Below are 12,835 nucleotides of genomic sequence, written 5' to 3'. Positions count from 1 at the left end.
TCTAATCAAGTGCATCATCTGTATTATAAGTAATTATTGAAGTGTTTTATAATACACAATTGAGGATATAGGGTGACAGAGCACTGGCACAGGCTGTACAGAGAGTTTGTGGAGTCTCCTTCTCTGGAGACATTCAAGGACCACCTGGACACCTACATGCACAAGCTGGGCTAGGGAGCTGCTTTCACAGGGGGTTGGACTTGATCCCTAGAGATCCCTTCCAACCCTTACAATTTTGTGGTTCTGTGATATTCCACACATCAGCAACACACAAAAGAAGATCAGAAGATCTACAGGATGACCACAGTGGATTATGAGTAGCACTTGGCAGCATTAGAAAGGATCAGTTACCTTGCTGCAACAAGCTAAGCATGCATTCAGCAGAAATACCATTACTCAGAATATCCATTTCTTCCAGGTACACACAAATTTCATTTAGATTTGAGCTCTGCATTTGCATTCTACACATATTAAATAACTCCCAGAGTAACTTAAAAACAGGAAGACTAATTTCTGGTGTAAAAATGTTTATTTAAAAGAAAGGTAGATCCATACCCTGATGGCCAAAAAAGGAAACAAAAAAAAACAACACAAAAGCTCCCCCCTTCCCCACCCCCTCCCCAAACACCAAAAAACAGTACTCCACAATTTACCTTTCCTTTAGGTTTCAGTTTCAATGTTTTATTTAAAAAAACTGACTCTTCCTTTTTCAATGATTTTGAACCTGAGGAAATTAAGTACCTTTCATGGGAGGGTTGTGTGGGATGTGTGAAGAAACCGCAATAAAATGTATTCACAATATACAAGTATAAAAATACGTTGCTTATTATTATAATTTAATAACTTTTTGTTGTTTCATAGGTATCCGGGAAAGATACAGACATATGTCCAGATCCTGTCACAAGAGGTAGAAGGCCAGCATTTGGTACAACATTCCAGGAAAGCGTCAAAGTGACATTCCTGTTTCCCCTGCAAAAACATGAAATTAAAATCAGAGTAAGTACTGAAATTAACCAATTTCTGTAACAAATACTAACATTAACTAATATAGGATGAGAAGAATTCTCCTGATCCAGGAAAAACAAAAAGGGAATTTAAGTTTCACATAGTTACTTCATGAAATATTCCCTGTTTTACAGGTAAGAATTTATTTTTTAATTATTTTACTCTTCTGGAGTTGAGTGCAGCACAGAATCCACTCCATATAAGAAAGATACTAGAAGCATGACCTTGGGATACATGTACAAACACACTGTAGACTAATGGAATATATACACACCTTATCACAGCAATACAGTCAGGAATTAAAAAAAAAATAAAAAACTACACAAAGCCAATAACAAAAAAGGCCATTTGCTTACTTGAGACCATTTCCATCATCAAAGAAAAAGTACTTTGACTTCATGTCTTTTAAGAACAGCCTTGGATTATCTCCTCTCAAAATGATCTTGTCCCAAAGGACCACTTGGTTCAGAGCCTAAAAATACAATTATAACCAAATTAGCAAGATATCCTCTGTGATAAAAATAAATTTCAAAGCGTATGCAGTCACTGAAGTTACAAAGCATATCCACTAAAAACCTGAAGTTGTGTGTGTTACAAACCTGTACCAGTTCAATAAATATAATGCTTTGCACCAGGAAAACTGAAGTGTGGCACAGTACAAAGAAGAACACAGAAAAGCTGAATGCAACACCACAACGCTATCTTCACAGGCCAGATGATTTCAAAGACTTAATAAGTATTACAGGTGTTCCTTTGGAATTGCAGAAGTTGTTTTTAAGAGAAGAATTTAGACATAATTTCAAGCAAAAGACAAATTAAGCTGCATTGCTCAGGTATTTAATTTTTTCCCCCAACTTCAATGGGAGAAAAAAAACCCCTACTTCAATTGCAAGCATAATTACAAGAGTTATTGGACTTTAAAAAGATGGATCTCAAAATCTTAAGTATTTGAAACAATATACTGCTCTAAGTAGTGAAGCATTAAGAATGGCATGCAGTTAAAGTCTTACACAGTACGATACAGCATAATTTAGCCAATATCTGCCTAAAGTGAGAACTGGAGATTTACACAAACAAAACTATAAGATAAAACATGGCAATGAATTCCTAGTCCCTAATAAAGAAATCTAAAATCTGCTCTTAAGCAAATGCAATATCCATAGTATTTATAAAATAACATTTTAAAAAAGTCTGGAAATAATTTTATGTAGTAAAAGGAAAAAAAAAAGCCTTCACTTCATCCTTGCTGATGTGGGCAAACATTAGTAATGCAATCAATGAACAGAAAACACAACACCTGCCCAAACCAAACTAACAGCAATCAATTGCAGAAAGTTAGGGAGAATTACATCAGAGAGCACAAACAGGTGAAAATAATTCCATTCTAATTACTTTTCTTTCTGTGCACTAGGCACGTATCAACTGTTAAACTGACAAGAAAGCAACCACGAAAGCCAGTGAAAATGGTCCAAGCTAGTAGGAAACTGGTGCCTTAACTCTTCCCAGCAGTATTTCAAAGCATTAAAAAATCAACACAGTAAAATGGGTAGTGACTTCAACGTTCTTTTTCATACTTACATTATTTTTTGTTGAATATTCTGCAGACAAATACAGAAACAATTGTTTAACATTCCAGTCAAATACATTCTGCAAATGTATGCACATTAAGGAAAAGGTTATTGTAAACTTTTTTCATGAGATCTATCTAGACTATGATTACAGCAACTTCTTACATGACACTGCACCTTATTTTATTTACAAATCAGAGCTTTTCCAAGAGTTCCATGATACTCTTCAATCGCTTTCAAGCCTCAGATTTCATAAATCAAAGAACACTTATTTTGCTTATTGATTTAGGAGTTCTATAATTGACATCATGTCATGTGGAATATCAACAACACAACAAAAACCACAAAACCACGACACATTACAAGTCAGTAACTACGACCCATTGCTAGTCAGTCTATTATAAAATGTTAAATGTAAAGCAAGGCAAAATTCTTCAGCAACTCTCTAAACTATGATATTATCAAAGAACACTAGCATCTAACTGTGGATGAAGATACAGAAATAATCAATATAAAAGACAAAGTTTACATACTGCAGAGAGCTCAAAGTGCCTACAATATTTGCATTAGAAAAGTCAGGAGTAAGGGACACCTGGAATGACAAATTTGTCTACTTTCCACAGGAACATCAGCTTATTCAACCTAGAGAACTCTGCCCAAAACTTCTGCTCAACAGTGAAATATTCGTAACTGCCATTTGAAACAACCAGTATAACAAAGCTGATAGTGCTGGTTGTTCATTTAGCAATGAAATGCACTATAGTTGCTAAAGAAAATACCTTTTTACTAACAGTGAAGATTAACAGTATCATTCTATTTCCCCAGCCTACAAGAATGCCATCCTTTTTATTCTATTCTCCTGTAACATAAATGAAAATAGAACAAGTTTTGACACTGCTCGGAGAATCTCTCTCATCCCACTCAACCCAACTCTGAATCACTTTAAGACTAGTTCAGAAGGAAAGGGAGGAAAGAAATAATTAGCAGCTGTTATTACAAGAACGGTGGCTAAAACATTCAGGTGAAATAGCTCCAGCTAACTCAAAACCACAAGGTTAAGAAATCCCACAGAACAGATTTTCAGAATAATTCCTAAAGCCAGCCATTGATTAATTACACCTAAAAGTTTTTGAAAACTGCCTCCTCCCCTCTCCTTTCCCTAGAGTCATCTTCTAACAGTCAATGTATTTAATTCTCATTGGGACTAACAAATCACATCCATTAGTAGAGAGTCAATGTTTTTAAAGATTTTATCCAAAGAAACCTATCAGAAAGTTATATCTTACAACTCCACACACTGTGAGATTCATTTATGTCAAGCCTGGAAGACTAAGTCAGAATTTTTATTTTTTTAAAAGTAAATATGAACCTACTGCTATTGTTAAAAACTTTAATAGAACATGGAGTCTTTACCACCTGCACACTGCAGACACTTTGAGAAACCTCCTCCAGGGGTCCTGCCATGCCCCCTTCCCATATATAATTCTATTAAAGCACTTTAGAAGCATTTTAGCCTGTGGATTTAATAACTATGAGCATTTCAGAGATAAAAGATAGACTCAGAGTTCACCTTTCCTGCTTCCAGCTGATAAAACAAAGCCTTCTCACTCCCTTGCAAGAAACACAGGCAAAAATCCAGATTACCTGCTTATCCAGCTTTTACATCCACTCAAGAACCATATTTGATTTGACTACTCAGTGTACCAAACTCCTCTGAAGCACAGAGGAAATCTGTGTCTTGTCTAACACAGAGACAAAAAAGCAACTGACTGGGAAAAGTTGCAGGAACTTCAGCCCAGTTCCAAAGCAAAGCTTTGTGTAGTCACTTGAGCTAAAATATGTGACCTTATATTTGGTATTGATTTCTGCAGAAAAATAGGATTTTTATACCAAGATCTTTAATCCTCATCCCAGAAAGGGGTCCATTCAATCCAAGAATGATTTCACTGAAAGAAACAAAGAACACGCACAACTCACTCCTGTTCTCAATAAAATACAGACTAACAGGAATGACAAAAAGAGAAACACACACAGACACAAAAAGCTGAATAAAGGCATCAGCAATAAACAAGAGGGCAAAAATTAATACAGTAAATTTTGCAGTATCTTGTATGCTTCCCAATGAATTGAATGGTACTAAATGTTAAGAGATTTGACAGTTTAATAACTAAGAAAGTAAACAAATACCACTTCTTTTTAAAGGAGGACAGGTACTTGTATACAGCTACTATGCAGATGGAATTTTAAATATCTTAGCACAGAATAAGCTTCAAAATTACATGAGAGTTCCTAGATTCAGTATGACAGCCTAGATCCTGTATTATATAAACTCTGCAACTAGTTCACACCTCAAAACACAAACACCATCTTCACTTAACACTAACACCATCCCAGCACTAAAATGCACTTCATTAGATGCACTGTACTTCTCCACTGAGCTTTATTTCAAGAGCAGGCATAAAAAAAGCACAGGAAAAAGCTCACCCAGTGCCATCTACAGAACTATTCCAGGTTCTGTTTTCATGCCCTAGATGCGCAAAATACTATTTTTCACTGCTTTACACTTTAGATTTTAGGACGAATTTCTGGATTCCCTCATGTCCTAAATATCAGGATTATAAGGTAACAAAAATCAGTGTCAAGATCTTATTGCAAAACGTTCTCAAACCACTTTTTCCATTAAGGATATCTGCAGTAATGTCAAACGTGACGAATGCCAGATCACTTCTTTCTCTAGGTCCAGTGAAATCTTCCACATGTTTCCTAAGATAAAACAAAACACAAGATTATCTTCTCTTTATTTCTCTCTCACACTTTACACAAATTATTATTTTCACTGTCTACTTTCTCCATGCGTTCCCTGTACTTCCTTAGTAAAGTATTTGGCTGAAGTGTAACCACATTAGACAATAAAGCCTGCCTTCCACAAGGTTTAGAGCCTCAGTCTCAAAGGTTTTTACCTCCACAGAAGTCCATGTCAAATATACAAAAAACCCTTAATTATTTTTCAGTTAAGAAGAATTTGCAGTTCTCTGAACCTAAACCACATTACATTTTTAGCAAAGCATGCATTACATATCCCCATCCCCAGATATGTAAAGCTGACTGGAAGGCTGGTGATGTAGCTGGCAATCATTTTAAATAACATTTAATGACTTTACACTAGAAGGCCTCTTGTGCTCAGTCTCATACAAGACGCTCCAACCATTCTGATAAACCATCATTACATTTGCAGTGACACAGCTTAGAGAATTTCTCCTTGGCAAGTTCAGTGAGCAAGGAACAGTAGAAGGAAAACACTTTCTCCTACACAGTGAAAATCATACAAAAGTTTTGGAAGACTTTGCTATAGGTCCACTTTTTGAGAATATCTGACGTTGCCATAGTGTTTAAAACAAAGAACGTTGCCATAGTGTTTAAAACAAAGAACGTTGCCATAGTGTTTAAAACAAAGAAACAAGAAAATAACACAGTAGGTATTTTCATATATATTGTCAAAACTTAGCCGCATCAGCCTACTAAACTTATGCTGCAACAGAAAGCAGGCCGGCAATGAACCACGAGCCCTAATTCACTGTGTAACAAAGATCTAGGGAATTATGATCTTAGCAGTTACATATATTCAGCTGTTAAAATTAGTCTGTTAAAATGTAACTCCATATAAACTAAATTCAGAGGGAAAAGGTATCTACCAGTAAAAAACACACTCCTGGATACAGTAATTAAAAAAACAAACAAAAACACCACCACCCAAACTTAGCAATTTAAGACTTGTTAAGAATTTCCATTCCTACCCAAATATCTTTGAAAGTAATAATTCTTGTCAAGCACTTGACATGATTTCCAAATAACTGCCTGTCAATCTACTGGGGTAATGGGCCTGAAGCTGGGGGGCCTGCAGAACTAAGAATTTCAGAAACAGCTCGGGTATAATGCCTCTTCTTTCATTACTAGTAGATCCATGCACCACTGAAAGGACGGGCAGAATACATTTCATCTAGGATAGGAATTAGTGTGCTACATTGCATCCTTGGAGTTCAGCAGAACACTCTAACTTTTTCTTTGTGCCAACTCTAAGCTTTTTGTAATCCTCTACTCAATATACCTACAGAGTCTGTTTGCTAGAGGTGTTAAAGCAATGCAAAAGGTGACTGCAGCACCCACTCACTTGGGGATCATTTTGCCCTCCCAAGGCTGCTGCCAGCCATCCACACGCCTTGGGGTGGCTGTACAGTTCTGACAGCTGCTTTAACTCACTGACCAGGCCAAAACCAAGCCCAACAAGGGAAAAAAATAAAAAAGAAGGCACATTTTGACTCGAAGGTAAGTTGAAGCAGTTCAGAACTGTATGCAGCGAGTCACATTCTCAGGTGTAACTCTGCTACAGAACCTCTCCAGCAGAAGCAGCAGTTGGGGCCTCGAGTTGCGGCAGGAACTCGGCTGCTGGTGAAAGCGCAGCCCTCCATGTTGCACGCAGCGAACGGTTGCAAGCTTCCTGTGACAAACCCTCAAAAAAAGGAAAAAAGGCCCCCACCCACCCGGCCGACCTCGCTGCCGGCGCCCCATCCAAGCCACCCTCGAGCAGCTCCGAAGCGCGGGGCCCCGGCACAACCCGCGGGACACGGCCCGGCAGCTCCGCCCGGCGGGGCGGGAGGCGGCGAAACGCCGTCGTGGGGCTCCGTCATTGGCCCCGCCGGGGGAAGCGGGGCCCCCCGCGGCCTCGGCCGCATCAGCCGCCGGGCGGGGAGCGGGGATCAACGAGGAGGAGCCGAACGGAAGAGCCTGGCCGCGCCGTCCCGCCCCGCCGCCGGACCCCCTACTCACAGCGTTACCCGGGACACGGCGATGCTGACGGGCACGCTGCGCTCCTTGAAGGCGGTCGTGATGAAGCAGCCGAAGGTGAGCGCCGCCATCACGCTCAGCGAGAAGGCGAAGAGCGAATTGGCCCGGGACAGCACCGTGTTCATCTCCCCCCCAGCTCGGCCCGCAAAGCAGGCTCCCGGGTGCGGCCGCTGCTCGGGGCGGCGGCAGACGAGCGGGCTCCCGGGCTGCGGCCGCTGCTCGGGGCGGCGGCAGACGAGCGGGCTCCCGGGCTGCGGCCGCTGCTCGGGGCGGCGGCGGCGGCGGCAGACGAGCGGGCTCCCGGGCTGCGGCCGCTGCTCGGGGCAGCGGCGGCAACGCCGTTCGCGGGGCCGCGGAGGAAGGGGCGCGCCGTCGGCACGGAGAGGTGCAGCCTCGCCGAGAGCACGCCCAGTGCTCGCAACGCGCCTGCGCCCGCGGACGCCGCGCTTCATTCAGGCGTCGGTCACGCCCCCTGATCTGGATCGGAAGTGAAGCTGACTGGGCGGCGTGTCACTGCGAATCGCTGCCAGCACAATGGGTCGTTAGCCGTCTCTGCGCAGCACTGCTCAGGGCCCGCTCCTGCCCCGCGGCCGTTTGCAGGTCTCAGAAAAGGGAGAGTGTGTATCGTTTTCTGTGTTTCTTCCTAAAACACTGTGCAGAAAGCCTGAGTGATAAATGCTTTTGTTTTTATGAAGTCTGTACAGCGGTATTTATGTGTCTAACTCCATTACATACGCTAGGCCTGATTAATACCAGTTCCTCAGTGTGCACAACAGGTGTCAGCAGCGGTTCACTTATGTTTAACTTCCCAACGCTGCTATTTCAGCACACTGAGTGCTAGGAGTTGGCACATGCGCCAGCACGCATGGGTCTGAAAAGGTGGAAGGCCTCATGACAACTGCAGGGATGCTGGGAAGAAGGTGCAAACTGTCAGGCCCTTCCAAAATAAGAATATTGTGGTCCTGTTTCTTTCCTTCCCCTGTAACTCAAGAGTCAAGTCTGAGATTCAGGGCAGAAAAGAAACGTTTGCAGATAAAACAATCTCTGTTCATGCACAGCTTAATTACAACAGATCAGCAGATTTGTGCTACAGATAATTAACTTGAAGATGTGAAAAGTATCGGTGGGGATGTGCTGTTGTTTACCATGTGTCTGTGCATCCCCATAATGAAATAAGTTGCAGACCCAAACAGTCTCTTTGCTGTTGTTAAATTCTTTGCCAGTTTGGATGTCATAATTCTGCATTTTCCTTGTGTTCCAAAAGAATTCCAGAAATACAGAGCCTAGACATTCTTGTGTAAAGGTTTATATCAACTTGTTATTGTTTGATATTTTGGTTTAGCTATTCAAAACATCAGTTGTTGGGAGGAAGAGATTTTTGGTTTATGCTTCAGAATTGAGGGTTACTGAAACCTTGGATAACTGTTACTGGAAAGTGGATATTTTCCACCAAAATATTTGTAGACTTAGCAGCAAAAAGGAAACTTGCTGCAAACTGGGGAAGTTAAATATTTCAGAAGTAACAAAATATTGCTAGAATGGAAAAGATAGCTCCAAATAATAACAGGATTATTTTCTCTTATCTGTAGTTCTTATAGTTGCCATTTAAAGCTTTTTTTTTTTTAATTAGAAATTTGAAAGCTCTGCTGTTGGGCAAAACAGGCAACTGAGGCAGACATTTTAACAAACGCTTCTGACTTGTTTACATTGTTGACAATATGCTGTTATTACAGAAAAGATTGACTGTAAAAACTGCAGAATACCAGACTAAATTACATGAATTCAGGTTGCTGTGCTGTCTACTTGAGAAACAGCAAAGTTAGTTCTGTCAAGGGAGCTCAGATATTAGCTGTAGTACCACATAGCTACGGAAGGAGGAAAATTAGCTGCAGAAGAAGCAAGCTGTGAAGTTATATAGACATGCAGTTGGTACTGAAAAAATTTGTTTTGGACCCAAAAGAAGGTACTATGAAAAAGGGAAAGATATACAAAATGAGGAGACTCTTCAAAATTAATTAATACACTATATCACTACATCCAGCTGTCAAAAAAATACAGCTAAACTTCTTATTAGTAGGCAGTTTGTACATGAATTTTGACATTATTGTCCACTACACTTCAACAGAAGGTTGCTGTCTTTGTAGCAGAATGGGTGATAAGGGTTGTAAGTGCTTTTCAGTGTACTGTCCAGTAGGTTAGTTTATTGAGAAGTTAAAATTAAATTGCCGGATTTTGAACTGAAGTGGCTAAGTGCCAATTCACATTCCTTCCTGTTGATTTCCAGGAAGGGAGAAAGAGGGGCAAGAACTTAGAGCAGAGGAATGGAATGGGCAGCTGGATGTGCTAACTTTTTAAATTTCTACAGGGCAAGACTTTTATCTGTCAACAGTCAGCGTGTGCCTGCTGTCTGACATGTTTCTGGTTTTAGTAATGTCTCCAAGTAGCTACATGACTTCTATTGGAATCTTCTGCTGCAGTACTCTTAATAATTCAGATGTCCAAAAGGACTGAAATGAATACTATGGAACCCACATAAAATGCTTCTCAGCAGAATTCAGATTGAATTTATCTGTAAGCAGGTCAGTTATACACACTTTATAGTGTAGCTATCAGCTTTACAGTCAGTGAGTAGATGGAATGATTAAGGAGTTCAAACATGCTCATAGGATAATTATAGAATATCCTGAGTTGGAATGGCCCCACAGGGATAATGGAGTCCAACCCCTGGCTCCACACAGCATCACCCAGAATTTAAACCCTATATCTGAGTGCACTGTCCAAATGCTCCATAAACTCTGCTTGGTGCCGTGCCCGCTGCCCTCGGGGGCCTGTCGACTGCCCACCATCTTCTTGTGGAAGAATATATTCCTGACACTTATCCTGATCCTTCAGAATTTCTTTCCATTCCCTTGGGTCCTGTCACTGTCATCAGAGAGAGAGACCAGCAACTGTCCCTTTGCTTCCCTCATGAAGAAGCCATAGGCTGCCATGATGCCTCCTCTCACTCTCCTCTTTGGGCCGATCAAGCCAAGGAATGTCAGCTGTCCCTCAGGTGTCTTACCCTATAAGTCTCACAGCATCTTTGCAGCCATCCTTTGGACAGTCTTTAATAGTTTCATGTCCTTCATATATTGTGGTGCCCAAAATAATGTTGCTGATAGCAGAGATTGTTTGATATTAGACTTATACTTGAAGCGGAATCTGTCACCATTGTGACAAGCAGCTCTATAGTGGGTGTGTAACAAAATGAGATGGCTTTACAATTTCTGCATATTCTTTCAAAGGATTGAGAGTTAGAATACTGGAATTACATAATCATTTAAATATCTCAATTACTTCGTATTGTTTTAAGTAAATATGATGTGGAGAGCATCTGGAATGTAAAAAGATATTGATTGATGTTTAAATCCCAGGACAGTAATTCCATCCTCTGTAAATCCAGATTTGCATGTCTGTATGTGCGAACTATTTTCCAAAGACAAGTGTGGTATTTTCAACAGAAAGGAAAGACCAAACACCAGAATAAAATCAGTTTAAATTCATTAAAATTTAGCAATAGATTAAAGAAAAGTTTCAAGATGTTACAAATGCAAAGTTGCATCATTCATGTGGTCCAATACTGGAAGAGATTGGTTTATATAGAACTTAAATTCTATCAGAGTAGTAATTTTAATACAATGGGGGGAAAGAAAATATGCACTTGAAGGCATGGGTTTGTAGTTTCTTGATCAATTCAAGAACTGGTCAAAATGAAGTTCTGTAGCAAAATATATAGAGAAGGTAGGTATCTAACAAAACTGAAGGCAAGCCTTTGTGCATTAAAGCTTTTAAAATGAACTGATGTCTTTCATAGCCTTATGAGAGAGGAGAAATGATGTCAAAATACAAAGTCCTTGGGTTGAATGAATGTCAGAAATCAGAGCGTGTCTACTGAGAGGAGAGGAATATGTTTTATGGTGCTTATTTTGATTTCCTCTTGCTGTAACACAATTCCAATTTCTGAACTCCCGGTTATCAGGGAAATATAGTTTGCTTGTTTTTCTGTTCTTAAGCTGGAATGTGTAACTTATTAAGGATATAGCTCAAAAGAACACGTAATATTTTTAAAGGTTTTATTGTATGTGTGTATTGTCTGTTGTGGTATGGTAAACCCTTCAAATATTAGAATAATTCTACACACTATCCTTTTTGCAACCATTAAATAAATTATCATTCGGTATTTCATTTTATTAATCTTTTCCAAATTTTGCATTAAAAGAAAAAATTAAAAACAACTGTTTTTACTACTCACCTAGTGTTTTCACTCTGAGTGTTATGTTTACAGCAATGAAGTAATCTTCAGAATACTGCTATGGAGTGGTCCGATTAAACTCATTTTTGAAGTGACAAAGTGAGGCACAAATAATTTTCTTTCTCAGATGTCAAAATTATTGAGGAAATCTGAATTTCCAGATTGAGTCAGTGCTGTTTTAAGTACTTTCATATTTTGATAATGTTGCATACTGAACTCTATTTGGAAGCTATCACTATTCTGCAGTGCTGCAGATCAGACTCCAATTGCTTCAGATTGCCATCCAATACAAAATTTGGAACATTTACCATTGCCGTTTGGTTATGTTCAGTTACACTGACAGTCACACCAATTGTCAATTCCCTGTTATATTTACTTAGACTTCTGCTTTCTGATGTCAGTTCTAACATCTGTTGCTTTCCTTTTCTATTTTCTCAGTCTGCATGGGTTTGCTCTCAGCTATTTTGCATTCAAGTCTCATTCTTCACATTGTTGATTCTTCCAAAATACCCTATGAGCATTAACATGTAAACAGTCATTCTGTTTTCATGGCTGTTTTCATGTGAGAGAGTTATGAGGCTAGAAAAAAAATAAAATATATTACTAGGAGAGTACTTTTCACAGAATCATAGAATCAACAAGGACCTGTAAGATCATCCAGTCCAACCATCTACCTATCACTAATAGTTCTCTCTGTACCACGTCCCTCAACACAACGTCTAAACATTCTTTAAATACCTCCAGGGTTGGTGACTCCACCACCTCCCTGGGTAGCCCATTCCAGTGCCTGACCACTCTTATGGAGAATAAGTATTTCCTTGCATCCAGTATGAACTTCCCCCGGTGAAACTTGAAGCCATTCCCTCTAGTCTTATCACTAATTACAAGAGTGAAGACTCCGACCCCAGCTCACTACAACCTCCTTTCAGGTAATTACGGAGAGCAATAAGGTCTCCCCTCAGCCTTCTCCAGACTGAACAATCCCAGCTCCCTCAGCTGTTCCTCGTAGGGCTTGTGCTCCAGACCCCTCACCAGTTTTGTTGCTTTGCCAGCTTCTTTCTGTGTATGAACTGAAATTCTCAGAAAATTCAGAATTCATTTCTTCAGTATGCTGTTTATAGCCATGGAG

At 40.0% G+C, this 12,835-nt stretch overlaps 1 protein-coding gene across 1 annotated transcript; it reads right to left on the bottom strand.

Moving 5' to 3' along the window:
- Positions 1-529: 529 nt before the first annotated feature.
- SPCS3 (signal peptidase complex subunit 3) lies at positions 530-7,543 on the bottom strand. Its single transcript, XM_065736605.1, has 5 exons — positions 7,398-7,543; positions 5,263-5,336; positions 2,584-2,660; positions 1,362-1,477; positions 530-969 (listed from the first exon to the last, which is right to left on the bottom strand). Exons 1-5 carry the CDS (start codon positions 7,538-7,540, stop codon positions 837-839), a joined length of 543 nt encoding a protein of 180 aa, XP_065592677.1. The 5' UTR covers positions 7,541-7,543; the 3' UTR covers positions 530-836.
- Between the last annotated feature and the right edge of the window lie 5,292 nt (positions 7,544-12,835).

The sequence above is a fragment of the Cyrtonyx montezumae genome, unplaced genomic scaffold (genome assembly GCF_038088225.1).
Source record: "Cyrtonyx montezumae isolate F1298 unplaced genomic scaffold, pur_monq_1.0 scaffold_2, whole genome shotgun sequence".
NCBI lineage: Eukaryota > Metazoa > Chordata > Aves > Galliformes > Odontophoridae > Cyrtonyx > Cyrtonyx montezumae.
The sequence above is the reverse complement of the archived record's forward strand: the minus strand, read 5'-3'. Positions and strand labels throughout refer to the sequence as shown.